General features: G+C 44.4%; 1 protein-coding gene across 1 annotated transcript; it reads right to left on the bottom strand.

Moving 5' to 3' along the window:
* Positions 1-5,783: 5,783 nt before the first annotated feature.
* On the bottom strand, positions 5,784-22,588 carry TMPRSS3 (transmembrane serine protease 3). Its single transcript, XM_038760519.1, has 13 exons — positions 22,513-22,588; positions 20,929-21,073; positions 20,592-20,702; positions 19,153-19,269; positions 18,439-18,562; positions 15,609-15,734; positions 14,467-14,510; positions 13,982-14,147; positions 12,605-12,774; positions 11,442-11,537; positions 9,885-10,027; positions 8,158-8,310; positions 5,784-5,953 (listed from the first exon to the last, which is right to left on the bottom strand). The coding sequence occupies exons 1-13, from the start codon at positions 22,528-22,530 to the stop codon at positions 5,936-5,938; spliced, it is 1,431 nt and encodes a 476-aa protein (XP_038616447.1). The 5' UTR covers positions 22,531-22,588; the 3' UTR covers positions 5,784-5,935.
* Between the last annotated feature and the right edge of the window lie 549 nt (positions 22,589-23,137).

The raw sequence follows: 23,137 nt of genomic DNA, 5'->3' as shown, positions 1-23,137 counted from the left end.
AAGCGGCATGGCTCAGTGGAAAGAGCCCGGGCTTTGGAGTCAGAGGTCATGGGTTCAAATCCCGGCTCCACCACTTGTCAGCTGTGTGACTTTGGGCAAGTCACTTCACTTCTCTGGGCCTCAGTTATCTCATCTGTAAAATGGGGATGAAGACTGTGAGCCCCCCGTGGGACAACCTGATCACCTTGTAACCTCCCCAGCGCTTAGAACAGTGCTTTGCACATAGTAAGCGCTTAATAAATGCTATTATTATTATTATTAAGTGGGCTTTTCAGGAGGAGAGGGAAGTGCAGATAAATGAGAGGCTATTTCAGTCAGTCATATTTATTGAGCGGTTATTGTACGCAAAGCACTAGTATTATGCGCTTGGGAGAGTACAGTAATACCGTATGAGTCGGTGGATACATTTCCTGCCGACAAGGAGCTTACAGAATAGAGGCGGAGATGGACATTAATAAGAATAAATTATGGATCTGTATATAAGTGCTGTGGGGCTGAGGGGGAGGGTGAATAAAAGGAGCAAAGCAGGGTGATGCAGAGAAAGTGGGAGGAGAAGAAATGAGGGCTTAGTCAGGGAAGGTCTCTTGGAAGAGCTGTGCCTACAATAAGGCTTTGAAGGTGGGGAGAGTCATTGTTTGTCAGATATGAAGAGAGAGGGCATTCCAGGTCAGAGGCATTATGTGGGCAAGAGGTCAGCGGGGAGATAGAGGAGATCTAGGTACAGTGAGTAGGTGGGCATTAGAGGAGTGAAGTGCGCAGGCTGGACCCAGAGTGAGAAGCAATCATCTCTGGGGAGGGACAAATTGGGGGAAACAGAAAGGTTGTCGGAGAAGGGGTGGGCTGTTGGAGTGGTGCCCTGAAGTCCCAGGAAGTCCACCAATCCCAGATAAGCATGATGGAAATTAGTGCCGCCACTCTGCTCTCTTTCTCCCCCCGCCACCCCACCCAGCCCTGATGAGAACAGCGGTGGCAGCCATAGATAATCACATGGTTGACATCCAAACCAAACAGGCAGCCAACAGGGCCCGGACTTGAACTTTCACTCCATTTCCTTGTTCTGTCTCTAAACAAATAATTTCAGCCCTAGAGATTGTTTCAAATCTTCCTGTGCTGTAGAGAAAGAATAAGCCACTTTCCCTCCTGTAGAATAACACTGAATAAGTGGGGAGTGGGAGGAAGCACCCTTCAAAATTGTGGTGGTAAATGACGGGTGGAATGCCTCCTGCTCTTGGGCCAAGTGGGGGCAGGTCATGTCCAAAGACCTCAGAGAAGTGATATTAATTCTTGCCTCTGCCTACTTATCAGAAATGATATGCTTTGGGAAATTGAAGTGCAATACATATTGACGATGCTCTTTATATATCCTTGTCTCAGGAGGGAGATATTTTCTGGGGAGAAAGACAAAAGGCGTGGGCTGATAATAATAATAATAATTATGGTATTTGTTAAGTGCTTACTATGTGCAAAGCACTGTTCTAAGCACTTGGGGGATACAAGGTAATCAGGTTGTCCCACGGGGGGGGCTCACAGTCTTAATCCCCGTTTTACAGATGAGGGAACTGAGGCCCAGAGAAGTTAAGTGACTTGCCCAAGGTCACACAGCTGACGAGTGGTGGAGCCGGGATTCAAACCCATGACCTCTGACTCCCAAGCCCGTGCTCTTTCCACTGAGCTACACTGCTTCTCTGATGATAGTAGAGATGTCCCATTCAGGGTCTCACCTCTTTATAATAATAATGATGGTATTTGTTGAGGCTTACTATAATAATAATAATCATGATGGCATTTAGTAAGCGCTTACTATGTGCAAAGCACTGTTCTAAGCGCTGGGGAGGTTACAAGGTGATCAGGTTGTCCCACGGGGGGCTCACAGTCTTAATCCCCATTTTACAGATGAGGGAACTGAGGCACAGAGAAGTCAAGTGACTTGCCCAAAGTCACACAGCTGAGAATTGGCGGAGCTGGGATTTGAACTCCTGACCTCTGACTCCAAAGTCCATGCTCTTTCCACTGAGTCGCACTGTTCTAAGTGCTTAATGGCTTTTGTGAAGTACTTATCATGTGCTAAGGTTATGACATTGGGCAAAGTCCCTCACGGGATTCACCGTCTCCCTTATCCTCATTTTTACAGATGAGAAAATAGGCCTAGAGAGGTCAAGTGACTTGCCCAAGATTGCACAGCAGACCAGTGGTGGAGCTGGGACTGGACCCCAGGTGTCCTGACTCCTATCCCTGTGCTCAATCCACTAGGCCATGAAGCATCTCTTCTTTTCAATGCTTATCTCTTTCTCTTCTCAGTCTCATTCTATTTCTACCGCTTGGCTCGCCATTTCTCCAATCCTTCATAGCTGACCCCTGACCCCACCGCCATTAAGATCCTCTTGTGTTTATAGGGGTGGGCCGGTTCGATATCTCTTTTTCTTGCACTTTATCTCTTTTCTCAAGGTGTTATTTATACATGAAGCTACAATAAATATTTTCCACATTTTATCTGTCATCAACCATTACGTTTTACTACATTTGCATGGAGGATGCACTCTGCAGCCGCAACAGATTTTTTCCAAATGCAGGCTATCTTTGTGGTTGATGACTCCTACCACACTTTTTGCAGTTGGTTGTCATTTCGACTCTCATTTTCTGCTCATGCCTCTATTTAACCACCGCAACCAAATTCTGGTTATTCTCTGCCACCCAATCTTGTTTATAATTGTTGGTTCCCACCCATGCATATTTATTTATCAGCTTAAACTCTGTGAAATCTATTCATGGTTTTGTCTGAAGCCAGTTCAGCTTCTCCAGTAGATTCACATTTATGTTGATCTGCGTTTCTTACTCCTGCCTGATCTCCAGTGTGCAGTTAGCTGGAACTCTAAAACTATAACTTGAATTTAATTACTCTCATCCTGTTGGATTACAAAGGTTTCATCTTCTGCTTGATAATCATACTTGAAACATGTATAGTTCAACTGCTTCATTAATATCTGCTGGATTGTAATCTCCTTGAGGGCAGGGATAGTGTCTACTTACTCTTGTCCTCTCTCAAGCACTTAGAATAGTGTTCTGCACTCAGTAAATTCTCAATAATTATCATTGATAATAATTAGTAATCCTTAAATTTCTGCCTTACCAGAGACAGCTATTCCCTTGCTATATTGAGGAATGTGCAACCTTCTGAGCACCTTCGTTTAGACTCTGTCCATTTGGGCTTATAAAACAATTCCAATCCTAGGTGGTGTCAAATTTTTGTCCTTGGGTGCTTCTAACTGGTGCATAGCCAGACAGGCTGTTTTTATACTCTTCAGAATATATTTGTTTTCAAATCACTTCTGGTTCCACCTGTTGTGTATCCTCCCTGCTAATCACACCCCTACATGATTCAGCTTGTGTGTTTAGATAATTTCATGCTGTCCAAGTGTGTTTCATTCTCTGCTCTGTGGCTGCTGCTGGCTGACTCCCCTAGGACTTCCTTTCCCTCTTGAAGACATAATTATAACCAACTGGATGTGATTTAGGTCGGGTTTCAGCGCTACTGGTTCTAGAGTTGTGGGTTGTGGAAGGGAGCACTATGGGCTATTAGCGACCTTGTCATCGAAGCTGTGGTCTGTGACATTGCATTCCTCTGGGATGATGTCTGGGTGGGGAACCAGAAACTGTGGATCCTTGAAAGGAAATGGAAGACACGTAAATCTCGGAGCTCCCGCTTTCTTTAATTTAGCCTAAGATACAAATCAAATGTCCTGTTACGTGAGCAATCCAGAAAGTTCAAGCAAGCTTATACATTTCACCAAGAACATTAGCTTGATTGAGCATGTGTCGGCCTGGGGACAGGTCCTTAGAGGGTGGCCTCTCTGGTTTGGTTTATTGAGCTCTTACCGTGTGTAGAACACTGTACTAAACGCTTGGGAAAGGACAATTGAGTTGAGATGTGATCCCTGCCCCAAGGAATTTACAATCTAGTAGGGGAGTCAGACCTTTGTTTTCCTTTGGACTGTTTCCTTTTTTATTTTGAGAGGGACATTTAGCTGGAAAGCCACACCTCCAACCTGAAGATTTACCTAAATACTTTAGAAAAAAAATCAAGGTGGTTTGATTTTCCTGCAACCGAAATTGATATTTAGCTCATTCCTTTTAAGTTGTTAGTGCTAAATGAGTATCTGGGAACATGATAGTTTTCACCCAGTAATGAAACTAGGCCTTTTTACAGGGGTCTTTTAGCTGCTTCTTTGCATAATCCCTCTTAACTCATACCTTCCACGACTGCCCCATTGCCATAGCAGGACCTTTGATTTTGCAAAAGACACACACTTGTGGTGACCACATACTTATTGCTTTGGAGCTTAATCTGCCTTTCAGATTTGGTAAAATTGAGGAAAAGCAGATGTAGACATCAAAGATATCCGACCACCCTTTGTAACTTGCAGATTCAATTGTGGAGGAAGAGGCTAGGTTGATGACTTTGCACACCCAGACCTTCAGTTTGTCTACCATTCAGTATCGCTTACGAGAACTTCCTCCCACCATTGTCTTACAACCCTGGCCTGCTCATGGCAGTTGCAGAAGCTGGAGGTGACAAGGGCCTAACTTTCCAGTCAGTCTCCTTATGGAGCCTGTTTCCTGAGGCTCTTTCTCCTTTGGGCTGATGAGACATTTCCAGCCAATCTGTATTTAGCCATCAGAAGTTTAGTGACTCTGGTTTAGCAAGGTGATGAACTCACCTAGGTTAGAGTGACACTATGGAGGAGTGCAAAAAGCTCTTTAGTTTATTGCCCAACATCAAACCACTTAGCCCTCCACATTTGTTTTCATTGAACACTAAACCCCTGCCTGCATTGATTTTATGAAGTAGAAGAAGAAAGGACATTTATAGCAAAACTGGAGGGACAGATCTCCTCAAGTCATTCAGAGGAAGCCATGATGTTGCTATAAAAATTAGATCGTCTCGTGCCAAATATCCTAGCTTTATGGTTTGAATCAGTGACACAGAAACTTCCAGCACAGAGATGGTTCGTTGCTTGGGCTGGTTGAGATGTTGTTAGATATGTTGCAGCAGTACTGTGCTGTGGGCTGCCCTGTTTTAGGTCTCAACTATTGAGCCAAAGCAGGTGTGGTATATTGGGCACATTCTAGGTGGCAGAAAAATTGATAATCTCTGAATGACTAGAACCATTTTGATCCTGGGCAAACAACCCCGTGGCCACGTTTTCGGCAAGATCCGGGTAGAATTAGGCTCATGGTTTCTGTTTCCATGAAGAGGTTTTGGGTAATGGCCAAACAGATTAAGGTTTATCGGCACTTCAGAGGACAAGCCCTTTATAAAATCCCAAACCTAATCTAATGTTGAAATAAGACCTCAGAGCATGAAAGCTGAGTTTGTTCATGCTCCCTAAAGGGGAAAAAAATGCAGCCAGAGAAAGGATAGAAGATGCTCATTTAAATTACCATTCCCTTCTCTTTGCGTTCTTGCGAAGTTTTTTTTATTTGTGTGATTTGTGGGGGTTGGGGAGGGGCGTGAGAGGGAGTCATTGTGGCCACTATCTGCCTATTCAGTTTTCATAAGTTTTTCTGACAATCTGCTTCCTAGATCTATCGTACTCCCCCAAGCACTTAGTACAGTGCCCCATAATAGGCACTCAGTAAATACCATTCATCTCCTGTTTAAATGCAGTCCTAAACCAGGAAGAATAACCACAGTGTTTTGAAGTTAGCTTCTATAGCCCAGTGTGCTCTGTGCAGGTGACAAGGTTGCTCTTCCATCCTTTTGGCTCTGTTTGTACCAGCAAGGGAAAGGCAAAGGCATTTGCTCTTAACAAAGAGCTTTGTTCTTGGGTCAGAGGTAATGAAGGGTGATTTTTTGTTGTTGTTGTTGCTTTTTATCTGCAGAGCCAGGGGAGCAATCAGGATGAAAATGCAATCCAGCAGTTCACCAGTGAAGTCTTCAGGTTTTCAGGTCTCTCTAAAAATAGAAACACACACACACGCACACACACATCTCCTTTCAGAAGGTTAAAGCCTTCTCCAGATTTCAGTGCAAGGGGCTGCTGTACTGTGCTGTACTGAAAGCACTGGAAGCAGCGTGACTCCGTGGAAACAGCACGGGCTTTGGAGTCAGAGGTCATGGGTTCAAATCCCAGCTCCGCCAATTGTCAGCTGTGTGACTTTGGGCAAGTCACTTAACTTCTCTGGGCCTCAGTTACCTCATCTGTAAAATGGGGATGAAGACTGTGAGCCCCTCATGGGACAACTTGATCACCTTGTAACCTCCCCAGCACTTAGAACAGTGCTTTGCACATAGTAAGCACTTAATAAATGCCATTATTATTACTGAGCACTAGGCGAGGTTCCAGGCTGCCGCTGAAGGCTGGTCTCAGTGAGGATATGTTTGGAGGGGCAAGTGTCCCGCCATGTAACAGGCCCTAGTTAATGGCTGTAGAGGCTTCCTTGTCCCTTTCTGAAGGGAAAGGGAGTGAGCTCCAAGATGCCTAGAGGCAAGATCCGAAAAGGGACCTGAGAAGCCAGGCCCCTCTGTGTGCAGGCTCCCTTGGGTGCCAGGCCGCCTGGTGCTTCTGACGGAAGACCCCGTCCGCCCTGAAAATCCTCTGAAAAAGGTCTGCCTGCCACCATTTGCTCATGGCCTGTGCAACCACCCACTCTCCTAGGATCTATCAATCAAACATATTTCTTGAGTGCTGAGTGCAGAGCACTATACTGAGCTGCTTGGGAGATTGTGTGGGTTTGCCATTCCAGCCTTTGCTACCCACCTTCCCATTCCCTTTGTGCTGCCTTCACTCTGCAGGTCTGGTGAATTTGACAGGGAAGCAGAGTTGCCTAGTAGAAAGAGCCCAAAACTGGGAGTCAGAAGACATGGGTTCTAGTTTTGGTTTCATCACGTGCCTGCTGGGTGTCCTTGGGCAAGTCATTTAACTTCTCCCTGCCTTAGTTTCTTCCCCTGTAAAATTCAAAATCTGTTTTTCCCCCAAGTCTTAGGCTGTGGGGTCCAAGTGGGACAGGGATTAGGTCCAATTTAATTATTTTGTATTTTACCCAGCACTTGGCCCATAGTAAGCACTTAATGAATACCACTGTGGTTATTGAGGTCTTCCTTCAGCTCTAGGCTCCCCTTCTACCTATTGATCCAGGCATTCCTGACTCTTGGCCAGTGTCCAAATAACCCCTGACCTCCCACTTCCATTAAAAAAAAAGTAAATGAGGAAGAGGAAAGGAAACTCAAATCCTCTAGCACATTTGGGATTCATTGGAGTGAGGCCCAGTGGAAAGAACATGGCCTGGGACTCAGAAGGCTGATTCCTGTCTGGTGTCTACCCCAGTGCTTAGTCCAGTGCATGGCACATAGTAAGCACTTTCCAAATACCATTATTAATAGTATGATTTAATTATCCTGATGTAGCCAGTTTCCTTAAGAGGCTATTTAACCGATCCCACACTATCAGGAGTGAGATTGAATTCTCCTAAGCCCTTGGTACAGTGCTCTACTCACAGTTGGTACTCAATAAATATTACTGTTTGAAATCAGGCCTAAAATATTTTTCACTCTCTACCACTTTGCCCTTTTTATGTTGGATGCCTTCCTGGCTGTGCCCCTGGCCTTATTTTGAACTTTAATGATAATAAAAATAATATTTTTTAAGCACTTACAATGGGTCGAGCTCTGTACTAAGCACTGAGGCACATATAAGTTAATAAGGGTGGACACACTGGGCTCACAGCCAAATAGGCAGGAGGGCAGGTACTGAATCCCTATTTTACAGATGAGGCAACAGAGGGACAGAAAAGTGAAGTGACTTGCCCAAGGTCACCCAGCATGCAAGTGGCAGAGTCAGGTCTCTGACTTGAACTCAGTTCCTCTGACTCTCAGGCCTGTGCTCTTTCTACTAGGTCACTCTGAGTCCTTGTGGAAGGTGGGCATCTGAACTTCAGAATATTTTGATCAGCAATTACTAATTCTTTTTACTTAGAATTCTAGAGATTCTTTACTCTCAGTTAAAGACTCCTCTGTAGTAATAGTGGTAGTAGCATTTGTGGGGCTCCCGCTGAGTGCGGTGCACAGTGCTAAATGCCTGAAAAGTTGCAACACTAAGAGGGGTCACATTCCCTGCCCGCAAGGAGCTTACACTCCAATTTCCAGAGCTGAACACCAACCTCCATCTGTTCGTGTATCCAGTCCAGGAAAGAGGTGATGCGACTGTAGACTCCCGGTTTATTTACGTCGGCACAGCCGATCCCAAAGCTGGTGGCTCCCACCAATTTCCAGACCCTTCCATCTTCACATGCCAGAGGTCCCCCGCTGTCACCCTGGAGGCCCAAGAAAACAAAAGAAATGTCTATTGCTTTGGAGTGGCCGTGGTGAGAGTGTGCTCTTTGGAATGGGGCATTGCCCAGGGAGCCACTACCTACCTTGGAATTCCAAGGGAACATGGAGAGCAAAGAGCCTTCCAAGTCATCTCAGGGGCTATTTGCACGCTCAGTTTGGAAGAGATCTCCGTGGACCCTCAGGAGCCTGGCCAGGTCAAATTCAGTCAGCATCCACAGGGCAAGGGGTAAGCCCCCAGAGTATCTCCCCACTAAAGGTCAGAGGTTGGGAATGGGGCTCACATCTCTGTTTTATGAGACAATTGCACAGAGCCAAGCACTCCAATTCTGGCTGCTCTGGGGCCTGCTGGAAACCTGCAAGCTGCTACTTGGATTAGAGTGGCTCTCTTCTCTTCGCCCGTCCCATCATCCCCTCCCTCAAACTGGGTTTCTCCCTTCTGAGCTCTACTTCCATTCATTCATTCATTCAATCGTATTTATTGAGCGCTTACTGTGTGCAGAGCACTGTACTAAGCGCTTGGGAAGTACAAGTTGGCAACAGATAGAGACAGTCCCTACCCAACAGTGGGCTCACAGTCTAGAAGGGGGAGACAGAGAACCAAACAGAACATATTAACAAAATAACATAAATAGAATAAATATGTACAAATAAAATAGAGTAATAAATACATATAAACATATATACAGGTGACAGGGAAGGGCAGCAAGTCCCCACCCAGAAAAGCCCCCTTGCCTCCCAGCAGTGGAGAGAGTGTCACTCAGGCAGGCTGGGACTAGGCCTGTGTGCACTGGGCAAAGCCCAGAACCACCTGATCCTCCTCCTCCTCTTCCTCTTCCCATCTCCCACAGCTCCCGTTCCCCAGTTCCCTGTCCCCCTCCCCACCATCATCTCTGGAAGTGCTAAGTTGCTAGCTAGTATAGTAGCAGTAAAGTCCACCCTAAGGGCAAGGATAAGGCTGCCAATGCTACCCCCAGCATCATTTGTCCCCTCCCTCCTCATACAGGGCTGTGTTTCTGGAGCTTGTTTTCCATGGGTGCCCAGTTGGGCAGGACATAGGCAGCAAGGGCAGGGAAGAGGGATCAACTACTGATCTTAGAGGGCTCCTGGACCCACTCCTCCCACTGGCAAGTGGGCCACACCGTTCCTCCTACCCACCACCCAGCAGCAAGGATGGGGGCATGCATTTACCCCCTAAATGCGTGGCAAAAGTGACATTCATATCGCCGTGGTTCTTAATAGGAACGAGTTGAGTGGAATTACCTCCCGTGGATAAGAAATCAGGGAATATCGTTCCCCCGTAAATGTCCCCTTGACTGCTCTGCAAATTGGTTTTTGAACAGTTGCAAAGGAGTCCATGCAGGTGGTTTATGCCTGGGCATAGTTTGCTGTAAGGTAGCAACAACTCTTGGGTAGGGTGTACCTGCATGTTTGTTTAAAATTTTGGCCGGTCAAGCTCCCAACTAATTGATGATCCCAGCTCCCTCAGCTAGTATTACCACCCTTGTCGTCCAGTAAATGGTGGCATAGTAAATTGTCCCAGGACAATTACCCTTACCTGGCAGCTGTCCACACCTCCCTGTAAGTAACCCGCACAGAGCATTGAAGGAGCGATGATTCCTCCATAGACATCCCGGTGATTGCACACTTTGTTTGAAAGCAAAGGGACGGCTGCGTGGTTCAGCTCAGCTGAAGCTTCGCCTGTTCCAGAAACGCAAGAGAGGAAGTTGGTGCCAAGTTCAATCCATTTGTTTCAAGTCACTCCTTGCCTCCGAGGCTAAAGCTCCGGGTTTGAGGCAGGCAGAATGGGAGCTACGTTTATTCCGTCACTTGGTAATATTTATTGAGTATCTACCATGTACTAAGCCTGATATACATGTGAGCAGTCACAAACAAACCACATCTAATTGTTTTAAGCAGCAGCAAATCCAATCATTGAACCAAAGCAACACTCCACCAAAAGTCAAATTAGTCCAAGCCCCAACCCTAGCTCCGATGTAGTCAATAGTATTTATTAAGTGCCACCTTATTTCAGGACTAGAGTTAAAAGACAGAAGCAGTGGGGTCTAGCGCAAAGAGCATGGTCTTGGGAGTCAGAGGACCTGAGTTCTAATCCCGTTTCTGCCACTTGTGATCTTGAGCAAGTTACTCAACTTCTCTGGGCCTCAGTTCTCAGGACAACAGGGTGCTCTTCTGTAAAATATGGATTCAGTCCTGGCCTCGCTTTTCCTTAGACTGTGAGCCCCATGTGGGACCTGATTATCTTTGGTCTACCCCAGCGCTTAGTATGGTGCTTGGCACATAGTAAGTGCTTAACAAATACCACAATTACTTAGTCCTTAATCAATCAATCAATCAATCGTATTTATTGAGCACTTACTGTGTGCAGAGCACTGACTAAGCACTTGGGAAGTACAAGTCGGCAACACATAGAGACAGTCCCTACCCAACAGTGGGCTCACAGTCTAGAAGCAGGAGACAGAGAACAAAACTAAACATACTAACAAAATAGAATAGATATGTACAAGTAAGATATAGAGTAATAAATATGTACAAACATATATACATATATACAGGTGCTGTGGGGAAGGGAAGGAGGTAAGATGGGGGGGATGGAGAGGCAGACGAGGGGGAGAGGAAGGGTACTCTGTGTGAACTGGGCCAAATTACATAATCCTTCAGTACGTCTTTCTTATCCCAGCGCTTAGAACAGTGCTTTGCACATAGTAAGTGCTTAACAAATACCATCATTATTATTATTATTATCTGCAAAAAGCCAGTACTTGCTCCCACCTACCTTAGAGGGAAGTTGAGATGATAATATGCAATTAGATGAGAAAGTGCTTTGAGCTCTTCAGACAATGGCATTATGTTACGTTGGATTATGTTATGTTAGGATTACCATTATTCTTCATTCAGTAGTATTTATTAAGCACTTATTTGTGCAGAGTACTGTACTAAGCACTTGGAAGAGTACAATATAACAACAAACAGATGCATTTCCTGCCCACAATCAGCTATAGTGTGCTAAATTTTTAGAATGCTTCATGCAGAAAAAACAGGATAGAATATGGTGATCCTATTTACACTCCAGAGATGGCATTTAACCACCCACCTCCATCTTCTGTGGCCCCCCATCCCGATGTCCAACACACTTTCCCAACAGGAAATTGCTCTTCGGAATTGGGCAGGCAGATTGGCTGGATCAAACCTATTGATGGGGAAAAAATATTTTCTTTCAATCACAACTGAGGAGTAAAGTAAAAAAGCCTAAACTTTGTTTCTGCTGGGTCTGGCATGTTTCTCCATGGAGGGAAAAATGAACTTAAGTGGGAAGAATGGAAAATGACTGTCAGTTCACAGTTAAGAGCTCAGAACTTATGGCTTTGACAATAGCCCAGTGGAGGGTACTGCAGAAGACAGATGAATCAATGCACTGGCAAGAAATTCCTGCTACAGCATTCATACAGTGTGTCTTTCTCTTTATTTGTTTCTCTTTCTCTCTGTTTCTACCTCAGTCAATGTATTTGAGTGCTTACTAGGTGCAAAGCACTATATTAAGTGCTTGGGAGAGTACAACACAATAGTAATAATTGTGTTGGGGTATTTGTTAAGTGCTTAATGTGTGCCAGGCACCGTTCTAAGCGCTGGGGTAGATACAAGATATTCGGGTTGGACATAGTCCCTGTCCCACATAAGGCTCACAGTCTTAATCCCTTTATTTCAGAGGGATGAGGAGAATTTAAGTGACTTGCCCAAGGTCACATAAGACAAGTGACGGAACCAGAATTAGAACCCAGATCCTTTCGACTCACAGGCCTGTGCTCTATACACTAGGCCACAGTAGAATTGTTAGATGTGATCTCTGACCAAAGAGAGCTTATAGTCTTTTTCCTTCTCTTTCCATCTCGGCCTCTGCCTCTCTCTTTCTTGGTCTCTCTGTGTCTCTTGTTTGCTCTCTGTCTCTGTCTACCTAGGCTACTGGTTCCTATGTGATTTGGATGTTAAGCAAATATTTGTGTTTGCCTGTTAAGCCCCACTTTCAGAGAGCACTGTGCCTCCTACTTGCAAACTGTAGGGCAGGTCTTTTAAAAAGAAAGCAGATTTTCTTTAACTTTTCACACACAAAAAATTGAGGGGGTGGCAAGCTTTTTTGTGTTTGTTTTTACCTGCAAGGCTATGTTAGGAACTAATAATATCTCTAATGACTGATGGAAATCCTGACTGGTTAAATATGAAAGAAAGGGAAAGTAACAGGAGCGAAGTGGGTGATGTTACCATTGAAAGTGAGGGGTTCGGCTAGCTTCATCAGTGCTATGTCATTTCCCAGGGTCTTCGGCTTATACTTGCTGTGATAGATGATTTTTTTCACCAAGCGAGGGGTGACTGGAGTGTCCGGCAGGATGACCAAACCCACTTGCACAGTCCAAGATTTAGGAGTGTAGAGACTGGAGACAAGTGGGTGATGAGCAGAAAGAGGATTCAGAACACTACTAGCAAACCAGTTTCTCCGGAGCCCGTAGAGCACATTTGGCTTAGTAACCGAAAACCTGTGGCTGCTGCATTCTACTGAACTGGTGACTTCACACACCAATTCACCCACGACTCTTTGCTCCCCTGAAGGGGTTCTCCCCGGCTGCACTCATAGTATGAATCTGCTTGATGTGAAGACCCAGACGTGAGGCAAACAGCAGCCAAGGTGAAGCCCACCCCCAGAAACCTCAGTCAGAACAGGGCAGGACCCTCTGTATAAAGGCCTCTTTGCTCTCTGTGAGCCTCTTGCACTCGAGACCTCTTTCCCACATCTGACACCTGGCAAATTTGGGCAGTTTCAATCTTAATACCCTCGCTGGAACAATAAGGTAAACTGGGGTTTCCAGATTCATTTTCTTCTTAAGACCATTTCCTGCTCCCTGTTTTTTTTATTTTTTGTAAAAGAACTGTCATTTGCAGCTGCAGTTCTAAACATGTTGAACTGGATTTGGTATCACTAGCCTTCTCTGAACAGTTGAGGGGAGATCGAGGAGCCACCACAAGGAGTAACAGTAATAATAATTGTGGTATTTGTTAAGCACTTAACTAGTGCCAGGCACTATACTAACGCTGGGGTGGATACAAGCAAATCGTATTGGACACAGTCCCTGTCCCACTTAGGGCTCACAGTCTCAACCCCCATTTTACAGATGAGGTAACTGAGGCCCAGAGAAGGGAAGTGACTTGCCCAAGGTCACACAGCATACAAATGGTCTCTCTCTCTTTCTCTCACTTTCCTTCTGGTTTCTTCGTTTCTGTTTCTGTCTCCCTCTCTAGCTGTCTCTCACTGTCTCTGTCTCTCTCACCAAGAGGTTTACTACACGAGAGAGCTGTCTTTAATCCTATTCTTGGGATCCCCTTTTGTTAACCATCCCCTCCTCAGCCGAGTTAAATCATTCCCCAGAGGACTCTGGAACATTTGCCTCTTTTCCAGTGGAAGGTAGAGTGCAGAAGGGCCTGCTGCTGAGCCCCAACTCCTTGCCCCTGTCACTTCACCCCATGATGACATCTCCCAAGAAACCCTCAGTGTCTTGGTGTCATGGTACATCCCCCAGGTGATTTGGCCATATGCCTGCCCCACCCAAGGAAGAGCAAGATAAAGTGGCAGAGACCTCTACTCACTCAAAAACACAGTGGGCCGCTGTGACAATCCACACGGGTGTGATGAGCGATCCACCGCACAAGTGATAGCCCTGGAACTGGAGACTGACCTGCCAGGGCCACTGCATAGGCAATGACACGTTCCCACCAACGATACGGGAGGTGTAACCGACCCTCAGACCACACGCTGCAAGGAGAAATGAAAGATGATGATTGGCCCAGAGACAGCAGACAATTATTTTTCCTCCTTGAAATGCAGAGAGAACTGCAACTTCTGCCATTTCCTCTCTGTGGGCTGCCATGCCCAGGCCTCACTGACAGGAGATGAAGCCTTATTTCTAGCTCAGGCTTCACTTTTAGTTCATTTCCTGCACAAATTGGAAATTGGAATGGATTTCTGTTGCGTTAGGAGAATCAAAATTCTTTCGTTCTAATCCTGAGAGGTTGATGATCATACAATTGGGGTTTCTTCTAATCTACTGCAATTCTGATTTTCACACACTTACCTACACATTTTAAGATGATTGCTTGGTCAGAAGCACATTCCTCTCTGAAATGGAGAGAGCAGTATTAACCCATATACAGGTTCAATGGATTTTCAAACAAATGCGTTCTTCTTAACACATTTCATGGTGTAATAGTGCAGTAGGGGATACTTTAGAGGTGTTAATCAGGCCTAAGCCCTTGTTCAATACTGAAATGTCATGTATATAAATAACACCTATTTCAGTAGAGGAAGAGTACAAGTTCCCTATAAGGATATACATATATCTTTATTTGTATATATATGATAAAGGTGGATGATACTGTAGGGGATACTTTAGAGGTGATAATCAGGCCTAAGCCATTGTTCAATACTGAAATGTCATGTATATAAATAACACCTATTTCAGTAGAGGAGGAGTACAAATTCCCTATAGGGATATACATATATCTTTGTATATGTATGATAAAGGTGGATGATACTGTAACTTACGTGTGTATCCATTCCCTTAGGTAAGGTAGATTCATTTCCATATTAACTCTACTTCTCATTGTTCTGCATCCCTGATTGCCCACTTCTTGAATTCACTCACAGTGAGAACCCATCTGACAGGGATGAGAAAGTCAGTTCCCCTGTTCAGGTTTTCGGTTGTGTAGTCCGTGTGACCGGACTCAGCCTCATCTGCCGCTTAGGATGGTAAAACCCCAACAAACCTGATTTCTTGGTTGCTTTGGTCCCTTTGGGAGTGAGCCCTCCAAAGCAGGGTAGCCCCCCAGATGGATCTCAGATCCAGCTTTGCTCTGAGGAGGGCCAGGAAGAGGATGCTGGCAAATGAGCTCTTCAAGGCCAGGAATGGAGTCCTGAGCTGGACCTTCCAGATGCTACTATGATCAGGAAGAGTATTTCCGCTAGGGCACCCCAAGCGTGGCTCCCTGGGGTCAAGAGAAAGGGCGCTTCTTACTCACCGTTCTTTCCTAAGGGTCCAGGGAATGAGGGTGGAAGATCTCAGTCTTGAAGGAGCAGGCCTTAAGCATAGGCACCCTGAACCTGCTAAACATCACTCCTGGGTCCTGCAGCAGGGGCCTCTGGTTATTTCTGATGAAGCGCCTCTCTATCCTTAAGGGACTAGCTTAATGTTGGCTAGGAATGCAGCCGAAAACATACCTTAAGTACATTGCATGGTGCAAGAAGGTGACCTGACTGTCTGGAAGCCAGTGATTGACAGAAACAAATTCAGCCCGAAACTCCTCTTCTATTGCACCCACACGAATGGGCCTCGAACTTATATAGCTGCAAATAAATCAGAAATTTAAGCCACAGGTCTATTTGATCCCACTTTTTCCACTGCTTGGAATTATTTCATGTGTCCTAGCAGAAAGAACACGGGACTGGGAGTCGAGAGTCTGGGACTGTGAGTCTGGCCATCTGCCAAGCTAGCTCTCTTCCTCCCTTCAAGGCCCTGCTGAGAGCTCACCTCCTCCAGGAGGCCTTCCCAGACTGAGCCCCTTCCTTCCTTTCCCCCTCGTCCCCCTCTCCATCCCCCCATCTTACCTCCTTCCCTTCCCCACAGCACCTGTATATGTGTATATATGTTTGTACATATTTATTACTCTATTTATTTATTTATTTATTTTACTTGTACATATCTATCCTATTTATTTTATTTTGTTAGTATGTTTGGTTTTGTTCTCTGTCTCCCCCTTTTAGACTGTGAGCCCTGTGAGACTGTGAGTTGGGTAGGGACTGTCTCTATATGTTGCCAATTTGTACTTCCCAAGCGCTTAGTACAGTGCTCTGCACATAGTAAGCGCTCAATAAATACGATTGATGATGATGATGAGAGACCGAGTTCTGGTTCCGGCTCTGCCATTTGCCCGTTGTGTGATCTTGGGCAAGTCATTTGACTTCTCTGTGCCTGTTTCCTCATCTGTAAAATGGGGAATAAATATCTATTCTCCTTTTCCCTTATATTGTGAGGTCCATGTAGAACAGAGACTGTATAAATCAATGGTATGTATTCATTCATTTGTATTTATTGAGCTCTCACTGTGTGCAAAACTTACTGGGTGCAGAGCACTTAACTAAGTGCTTGGGAGAGTACAATATTACAGAGTTGGTAGACATGTTACCTGCCCACAATGAGTGCATGGTCGCAAAGCGGAGATTGACATTATTATAAAAAATGTGTAGATTTGTACACGAGTAGTATCCAATCTGATTATCTTGTATCTGCCTCAGCACTTAGCACAGTGCTTGGCACATAGTAAGTGCTTAACAATACCATTGTTACTGTTATTATTACTACTAGGAATTATAGAGCATCTCCCTGTGACACTCGGCCCTTGTCCTTTCTTATTAAAGCTGGTGTGGATATAGAGGGCAATTGTGAGGAGAAAAAAATGGAAACAACAAAGAAAGGTTATAAGAGGAGCATCACTTATCCTAGAGAAGCTAAAGCTGAGACACAGTTTAATTGCAATCTTTAAGTCTCAGACAGAGATGGAGGCCAGCGCACCTCTATCCCCACTGAAATATATATTAAACAGAAAAGCCGCAAGTGCCTTCATTCACGTAACATATCTGATTATCAGCTCAGTTTCACCCAGTTACTTTAATTGCTTTGGGCACCAGCATATTTAAAAATGAAAACTGAAAGCCTCTTTACTCCACATGCCACACCAGATTGACAAACTGAATTTCACAAGGAAGCTCTCTGTACTTCAGAAAGGAACTTACTTTGGAAAACAATACATTCAACCTTGGGTTCCAAGGCAATATTTCTAGGTCGGTGGTTAGCATATTTTATGGCCACCCTCAATCCTAAGTATAATCATTACAAAAGCCATTGATGAGTAAATTGAAAAAAATGATTAGTTAGGAGTATAGAGTGCCAAGCCCCGAGGCAACTGGAGGTGGGGCTGGAAGAGTCAGGGCCAGAAGAGGTGGGTCCATTGCTAGGCTTTGACGAAAAATCCTCTGTGCCCTCTACAACATCTGAATCTTAGTGTTGGGCCAGGACAGCTCAAATTTTTGGACCGATCTTTGCAAGCTGGCTGAGGACAGTGGAGAAAATGGAAAGACAGACAGGGGGAAGTAGAAGGTGGAAGAAGAGAAAGAAATTGCCCATAAGAGAAAAACAAAACAAATCCAGGGAGAGGCAGTAGCCCTAAATTATTTACAAAATGAAAGATGGAAAGGGAATGCTGGGAGAGACCAGGGGAACCCAAGTTTTTTCAGAGAAAAATCTGAGCACCCAGCGTGAACATAGGGTGTTACAAATGGAAAATGAAAAGGCACCTAGCTCCTTTTCCTCAGGACCAACGATAGGCATATGTGCTACCTCTTCCTACATCACCCATCAAAAATAAGCTCCAGAACTGAGCTCCTGGCAGATGGAGCTTGAGTTAAACCCAAAAATCAGAAGCAAAGGTGAGTGACTGCAGTGAGGACTGGTGAGAGATATTTGACTGTAATGAGGTAGACAAGAAGAAAATGGAAAAGAAAGAGAAGTTAACAGGTCTGTGGAAAGTAACTAAAGGAGGGAAATTATGTCTGTAAATATGAATGGATGGCACGACAAACTCAATATCTTTTGTAAGTCACCTATAACAAGATTCTTCTGATATTTAATGGTTTTATCCTATTTGGTTTAAAATCCAAAACAAAACCTATCAAGGTGGGTGAGAAATCAAGATATGGACATGTTGATTGCTGAGAAGCAGTGTGGCTCAGTGGAAAGAGCATGGGCTTGGGAGTCAGAGGTCATGGGTTCAAATCCCGGCTCCGCCAACTGTCAGCTGTGTGACTTTGGGCAAGTCAATTCACTTCCCTGGGCCTCAGTTACCTCATCTGTAAAATGGGGATGAAGACTGTGAGCCCCCCGTGGGACAACCTGATCATCTTGTAACCTCCCCAGTGCTTAGAACAGTGCTTTGCACATAGTAAGTGCTTAATAAGTGTCATTATTGTTGTTGTTATTATTATTATTTATTACCTTGAGAATCCTAACTGGGAACAGGCTACATTTCCATAATGATCTTTCCAGTTTTCCGAACAAACAGTCCTCCAGGAGCCAGTCACGAATACCTGCAGCACAGCGTTCCGACCACTCACCCTGGCTGGATGTATTAAAAGAAGAGACATAGAGGATGGTGGTTAATCAAGATGATTAAGAAGATTGGCAGAGATTTTTATTAGGTATCAGAAAGATGTGTTTCACTGCATTCCTATGGCACTTTCTATTGTCTCAGTGTTTGGCAACTGCTTTTATTCATGAATCTTCCCAACAACCATTCGATAAGTAGTATTTAATTGGGTCCTGGCTCTGTTCAGAGCACTGTACTTTCTAGACTGTGAGCCTGCTGTTGGGTAGGGACCGTCTCTATATGTTGCCAACTTGTACTTCCCCAGTGCTCTGCACACAGTAAGCGCTCAATAAATATGATTGAATGAATGAACGTACTAAGCACTTGGGGAGTACAATGGGGTTTTTATATTCAAACCTTGCCCTCAGAGGAGTTTCCAATCTTTAGGGGGAGGCAGACACTGAAAGAAATTACAGGTAGGAGGAATACCACTATCTATTATTATTATTACTCTTATTATTTAACTGCATGTTCCCCTAAGGAAAGATGAGAGCAGAGCACAGACCCTTTCTAGCCCACACAAAGAACAAACAATTAAAGGTATAGGAAATAACTGAAATTACCACATCTGTATTCATCGTCCCCTTCTTTGCAGTTGGAGATGCCATCACACCTGGCTGTCAGCTGAATACACTGAAAGGAAGATCTGCACCTATACTTCCCAGAACAGTTGAAGTGAACTGAAGGAAATCAAGGAGAAGGTCAGTATGTCATTGTTTACCCCCATCATGTATGGTGCGGTACATTACCACCTCTGTAGTTTACTAAATGAATTAAGCCCATTCTTTACCCTTGGGGCAGCCCGAGAGGGGAGTTGCTGCCCACCTATTATCCACTGGCAATGAAATGGCTCTCACACAAGCTTTTTTATTGCCACCATCTTCCCTACTCCCTTACTTCTATTTCATCTGGAATCCCGTCACCTCACCTTGGACAGCAAACTGCCTGAAACCTAGGGCCAACAGGTACACTTTGATGCTTTGAATTTTCTAACAGAGAATGGGGAGACTTGAGCCCTCTCAGATTGGCTCAATCTGTGATATTTATTAAGCGCTTATTATGTGCAGAACACTTAGTACTATCTAAGCACTTGGAAAAGCACAATAATAATAATTGTGGAATTTAAGTGCTTATTATGTGCCAGGCACTGTTCTAAGCACTGGGATAGATACAAGATGAACAGGTTGAACATGGTCCCTTTCCCAAACAGGGCTCAGGTCTTAATCTCCATTTTACAGAAGAGGAAACTGAGGCACAGAGAAGTTAAGTGACTTGCCCAAGGTCACACAGCAGACAAGTGACGAAGCCAGAATTAGAACCCAGGTCCTTCTGATTCCCAGGCCTGTTCTCTATCCACTAGGCCATGCTGATTCTGAGGTTGGTAGATACATTCCCTGCCCACAACAAACTTACAGTCTAGAAATTATCTTACAGTATAGATGGTGGAATAGGCTCAGCAATGAGACCTTGGACCCAATCCAGTTCCTGTCTCTTTTATGGGGTCCTGGGAAAGAGGAAGTGGTGGGCCAAGTGAGAATCACCACAGGGATCATTTAAGGGATAGCTAATCCTGTTGTTTCACGGGGAAAGACAAGAAGTCCTTATCTGAATCAGACCCCCAAAATACCTTCAGAATAATGACACTCACTTAGTTCCTTCAGATAGAAAGCATCCTTGGAGTCTGTGAATGAGAGTTTGTGACGAAGCACTGAGACCTGGAGTGCTTAGATTGCCACCATCTTCAATTACAGCCACAGCCTTTAAAGTTCTCATACTGTTTCAAGTTCCTAGGTTTAACCAACAGTCCCCATTGTGCATGCCGAATCAATTTTCTTTTATATAGGCAAATACGACATATTGAAGTCAGCAAACCCAAAGGCTGTTTGGCTTCAGTAATCAAGCTTTGGTGGCAGGAAAATTGGAGTCACAGGAGGAAGCACATGAAACTTTTAAGCCCTTCAATGGTTATTTGAGAACCTGCTAAATAATAGATTGTACTTACAACCCAGCCCAATGGCCACAGCTAGGACTAGAGCAATGATGCCAATAACAATGACTGGAAAAAACTTCAGTGGGATTAAGGATAGTAACTGGGCAGCTACTGCATCAGCATCTACAAGAAAAACAGACAAGGGAGACTGAGCTGGTCCAGTCGTAGCTCTATGGTGGGCGGGGGGTGTGGGGATGTTATGGGAAAGAGGATCCCCACAGCTTTGTGGGCTGGACTTCCAGCCTTCTTCAACTCTGGTCTCTGACAAGACCTGACAGCACAGAAACCCCCCAGCAGCACTGGTCATCTAAGTGTCCAGCACTCGCGTGTGGAAGCAAAGCAGCCCTACCTGGTCCTCCTTCACCAGAATCCATTTTCAAATCGTCTAAACCAAAAATCGATTTAAAGGAAAAGGGAATCTCAGCTGCTTGCAGTTCCTCTTCTGGCACAGAGACTATTTCAGGACTTCCAGGGTCAGGTTCTGCCTCCACTGCCTGTGCCAGCAAAGAACATAAATCATTTTCAAGTCAGTGGCTTATTCCAGTGCCCCCATGGTACATTTCTTTTAGAAAAGACAGTTTCCGTCAATGCTATGCATGTGAAATAATAATTTCCTTACAGGGTAACTTAGCTCATTAAGTAAACCACGTTGACATGACTGCAGACTCTCTCTCCAAGTGACCTATTTCCTCCCCAAAATGTCACTCTTTTGGCTAATTCACAAATATCCTAAGAAAACCCTGCAGCCAAAAAGAGGCTTGCACTGTGTCCTTTCTTTAGAAGCCATTATGGAGCAAAATGGTGGAGTTTAGGCTTTTTTTGTTCTACCTAATGCCTCAGTGACAGCTCTTGGGGAGGCATTGATCTAATGGAAAGAGCCTAGTTCTGCTTCTGGCCTGCTGTGTGACTTGAGGAATAATAATAATATTAAGTGTTAAGTGGTCACTATGTACCAAGCAATTATATACACAAAGAGCTGATGTAGATACAATACAATCAAATGGGACAGCATCACCCTCCATAGGCCTCAGTTTCCTCATCCATAGGCTGGGGATAAAAATGATACCTGCCTCTGTTGACTGGAATCACAAGGATACTATGAGAATCAAACCAGATAACTCATGTGAAAACACTTTGGAACAATTCCAGTCCAGGGTCCTGCTCCCTAATCCAAGAATTCCAGAGAATTATTTCTGTAAAGGTCAAAGACTTCTTACCACAACACCTTGCAGTGGCATGGAAAAAAAAACTGCAAACTGAACAGAACTTTCCAAATTAGGTCTGTTCAGCCACACCAGTTTTCAAGCTAAATTTGACTCAGAAGTATCCCTAGAAATTACTCGGCAAAGCACTAAGTTCTATATGTCTTTCAAATAGCCGATGCAAATGGTGGCTCACAATTGTTTAGTTTTGTTTTCTACAGCGTAGGCGTTAACAGTATTTAAAAGGATTTATACTTTCAAGTCCAGAACACATGACATCCATAACATGGTGTTTAAAGTCATTAGAGACATGCAAGGAAGCATTACCTGTTGCTAATGTTTTCTTTATCAGTCCTTTGTGCTTGCCATGTATCTTTAGAAACTAATAATGCTTACATTCAAGCATGATAATCATTTAACAGTATTTACTGAGAGCTCACTGTGTTCAGAGCATGTACTAAGGTTTTGGGAGAGTACAACAGAGTTGGTAGGCAGGTTCCCTGACTACAATGATTATTTTTAAACCTCAGTGATACTACCTACCACAATAGACATTTTAGGAATTAGGCATGCAGTTGAAAGAAAGGACAGACACTTCCTGAAATATCTAACTTGCATATATGGAATTTCTTATGCAGAATTACTTTCTAAAGCAGGTTGTCTATAGTCACATCATTAAGTGTTAGAATGTCTTTTACAAAAGAGTTAATCCTCAGCCCCACCTTACTCACCGTTTCTGGAGAATCCATCACTAAAAGCTAAAAGATTTTTCCCTTTTCATGGTAAAAACGAGCCCAGCAGAAAGCAAGTTGCTAACAAATTAGTCCATTTGGGAAATATTTTCACCAAGTTACTCAGCTTTGCAGGGTGAATCTTCATAGCAAAAGACATTATTGCTGTAGTCTGTGTAACCTAACCTAGTCAGAGAGATCAAGTAGCTTTTGGTGGCATGACGACAGAGATTGGGGAGGGAAAAAAAATCAGCCATTCTTTTAATTAGGGTAACCTACGTAAAGTAAGCAAACCCTTTCAGGGACTTTTTAAAAGGACTCTTAGAGAGGAATTTCCTTTTATTTCAGGGCCCCGGGATCGCGAGGGAAGCTGGGCAGCTTCTATCCCCTCACTTGACCGATTCTCTGCTTAACAAATACCATCATTATTATTATTAATAAAAATAAAGGTGGGTTCAGGGTAGAGGACACTTCATAGCCTCTCTGTAGTAAAGGTTCATCCCCTCCAATTCTCTCTTGATGCCCACATCCTTCTCCAAAAGTGTGCCCCCCTCTCAGATCCTTTGAGGGTTATGTTTAGACATAGATGGTGATAAAGGAGGTAAGAGCAGGAGCTCAGGGAGCT

Source organism: Tachyglossus aculeatus, chromosome 18, assembly GCF_015852505.1.
Source record: "Tachyglossus aculeatus isolate mTacAcu1 chromosome 18, mTacAcu1.pri, whole genome shotgun sequence".
Lineage (NCBI taxonomy): Eukaryota > Metazoa > Chordata > Mammalia > Monotremata > Tachyglossidae > Tachyglossus > Tachyglossus aculeatus.
Note: the sequence above shows the minus strand (reverse complement) of the source record. Positions and strands in the feature narration are given on the sequence as shown.

Coding starts and splice junctions, on each gene's coding strand:
- TMPRSS3 (XM_038760519.1), bottom strand. Junction 14,511..15,608: donor CACCATGCAATGTACTTAAG/GTATGTTTTCGG, acceptor TCTCCATTTCAG/AGAGGAATGTGCTTCTGACC. Junction 11,538..12,604: donor CGAACCCCTCACTTTCAATG/GTAACATCACCC, acceptor CCCCATCAATAG/GTTTGATCCAGCCAATCTGC.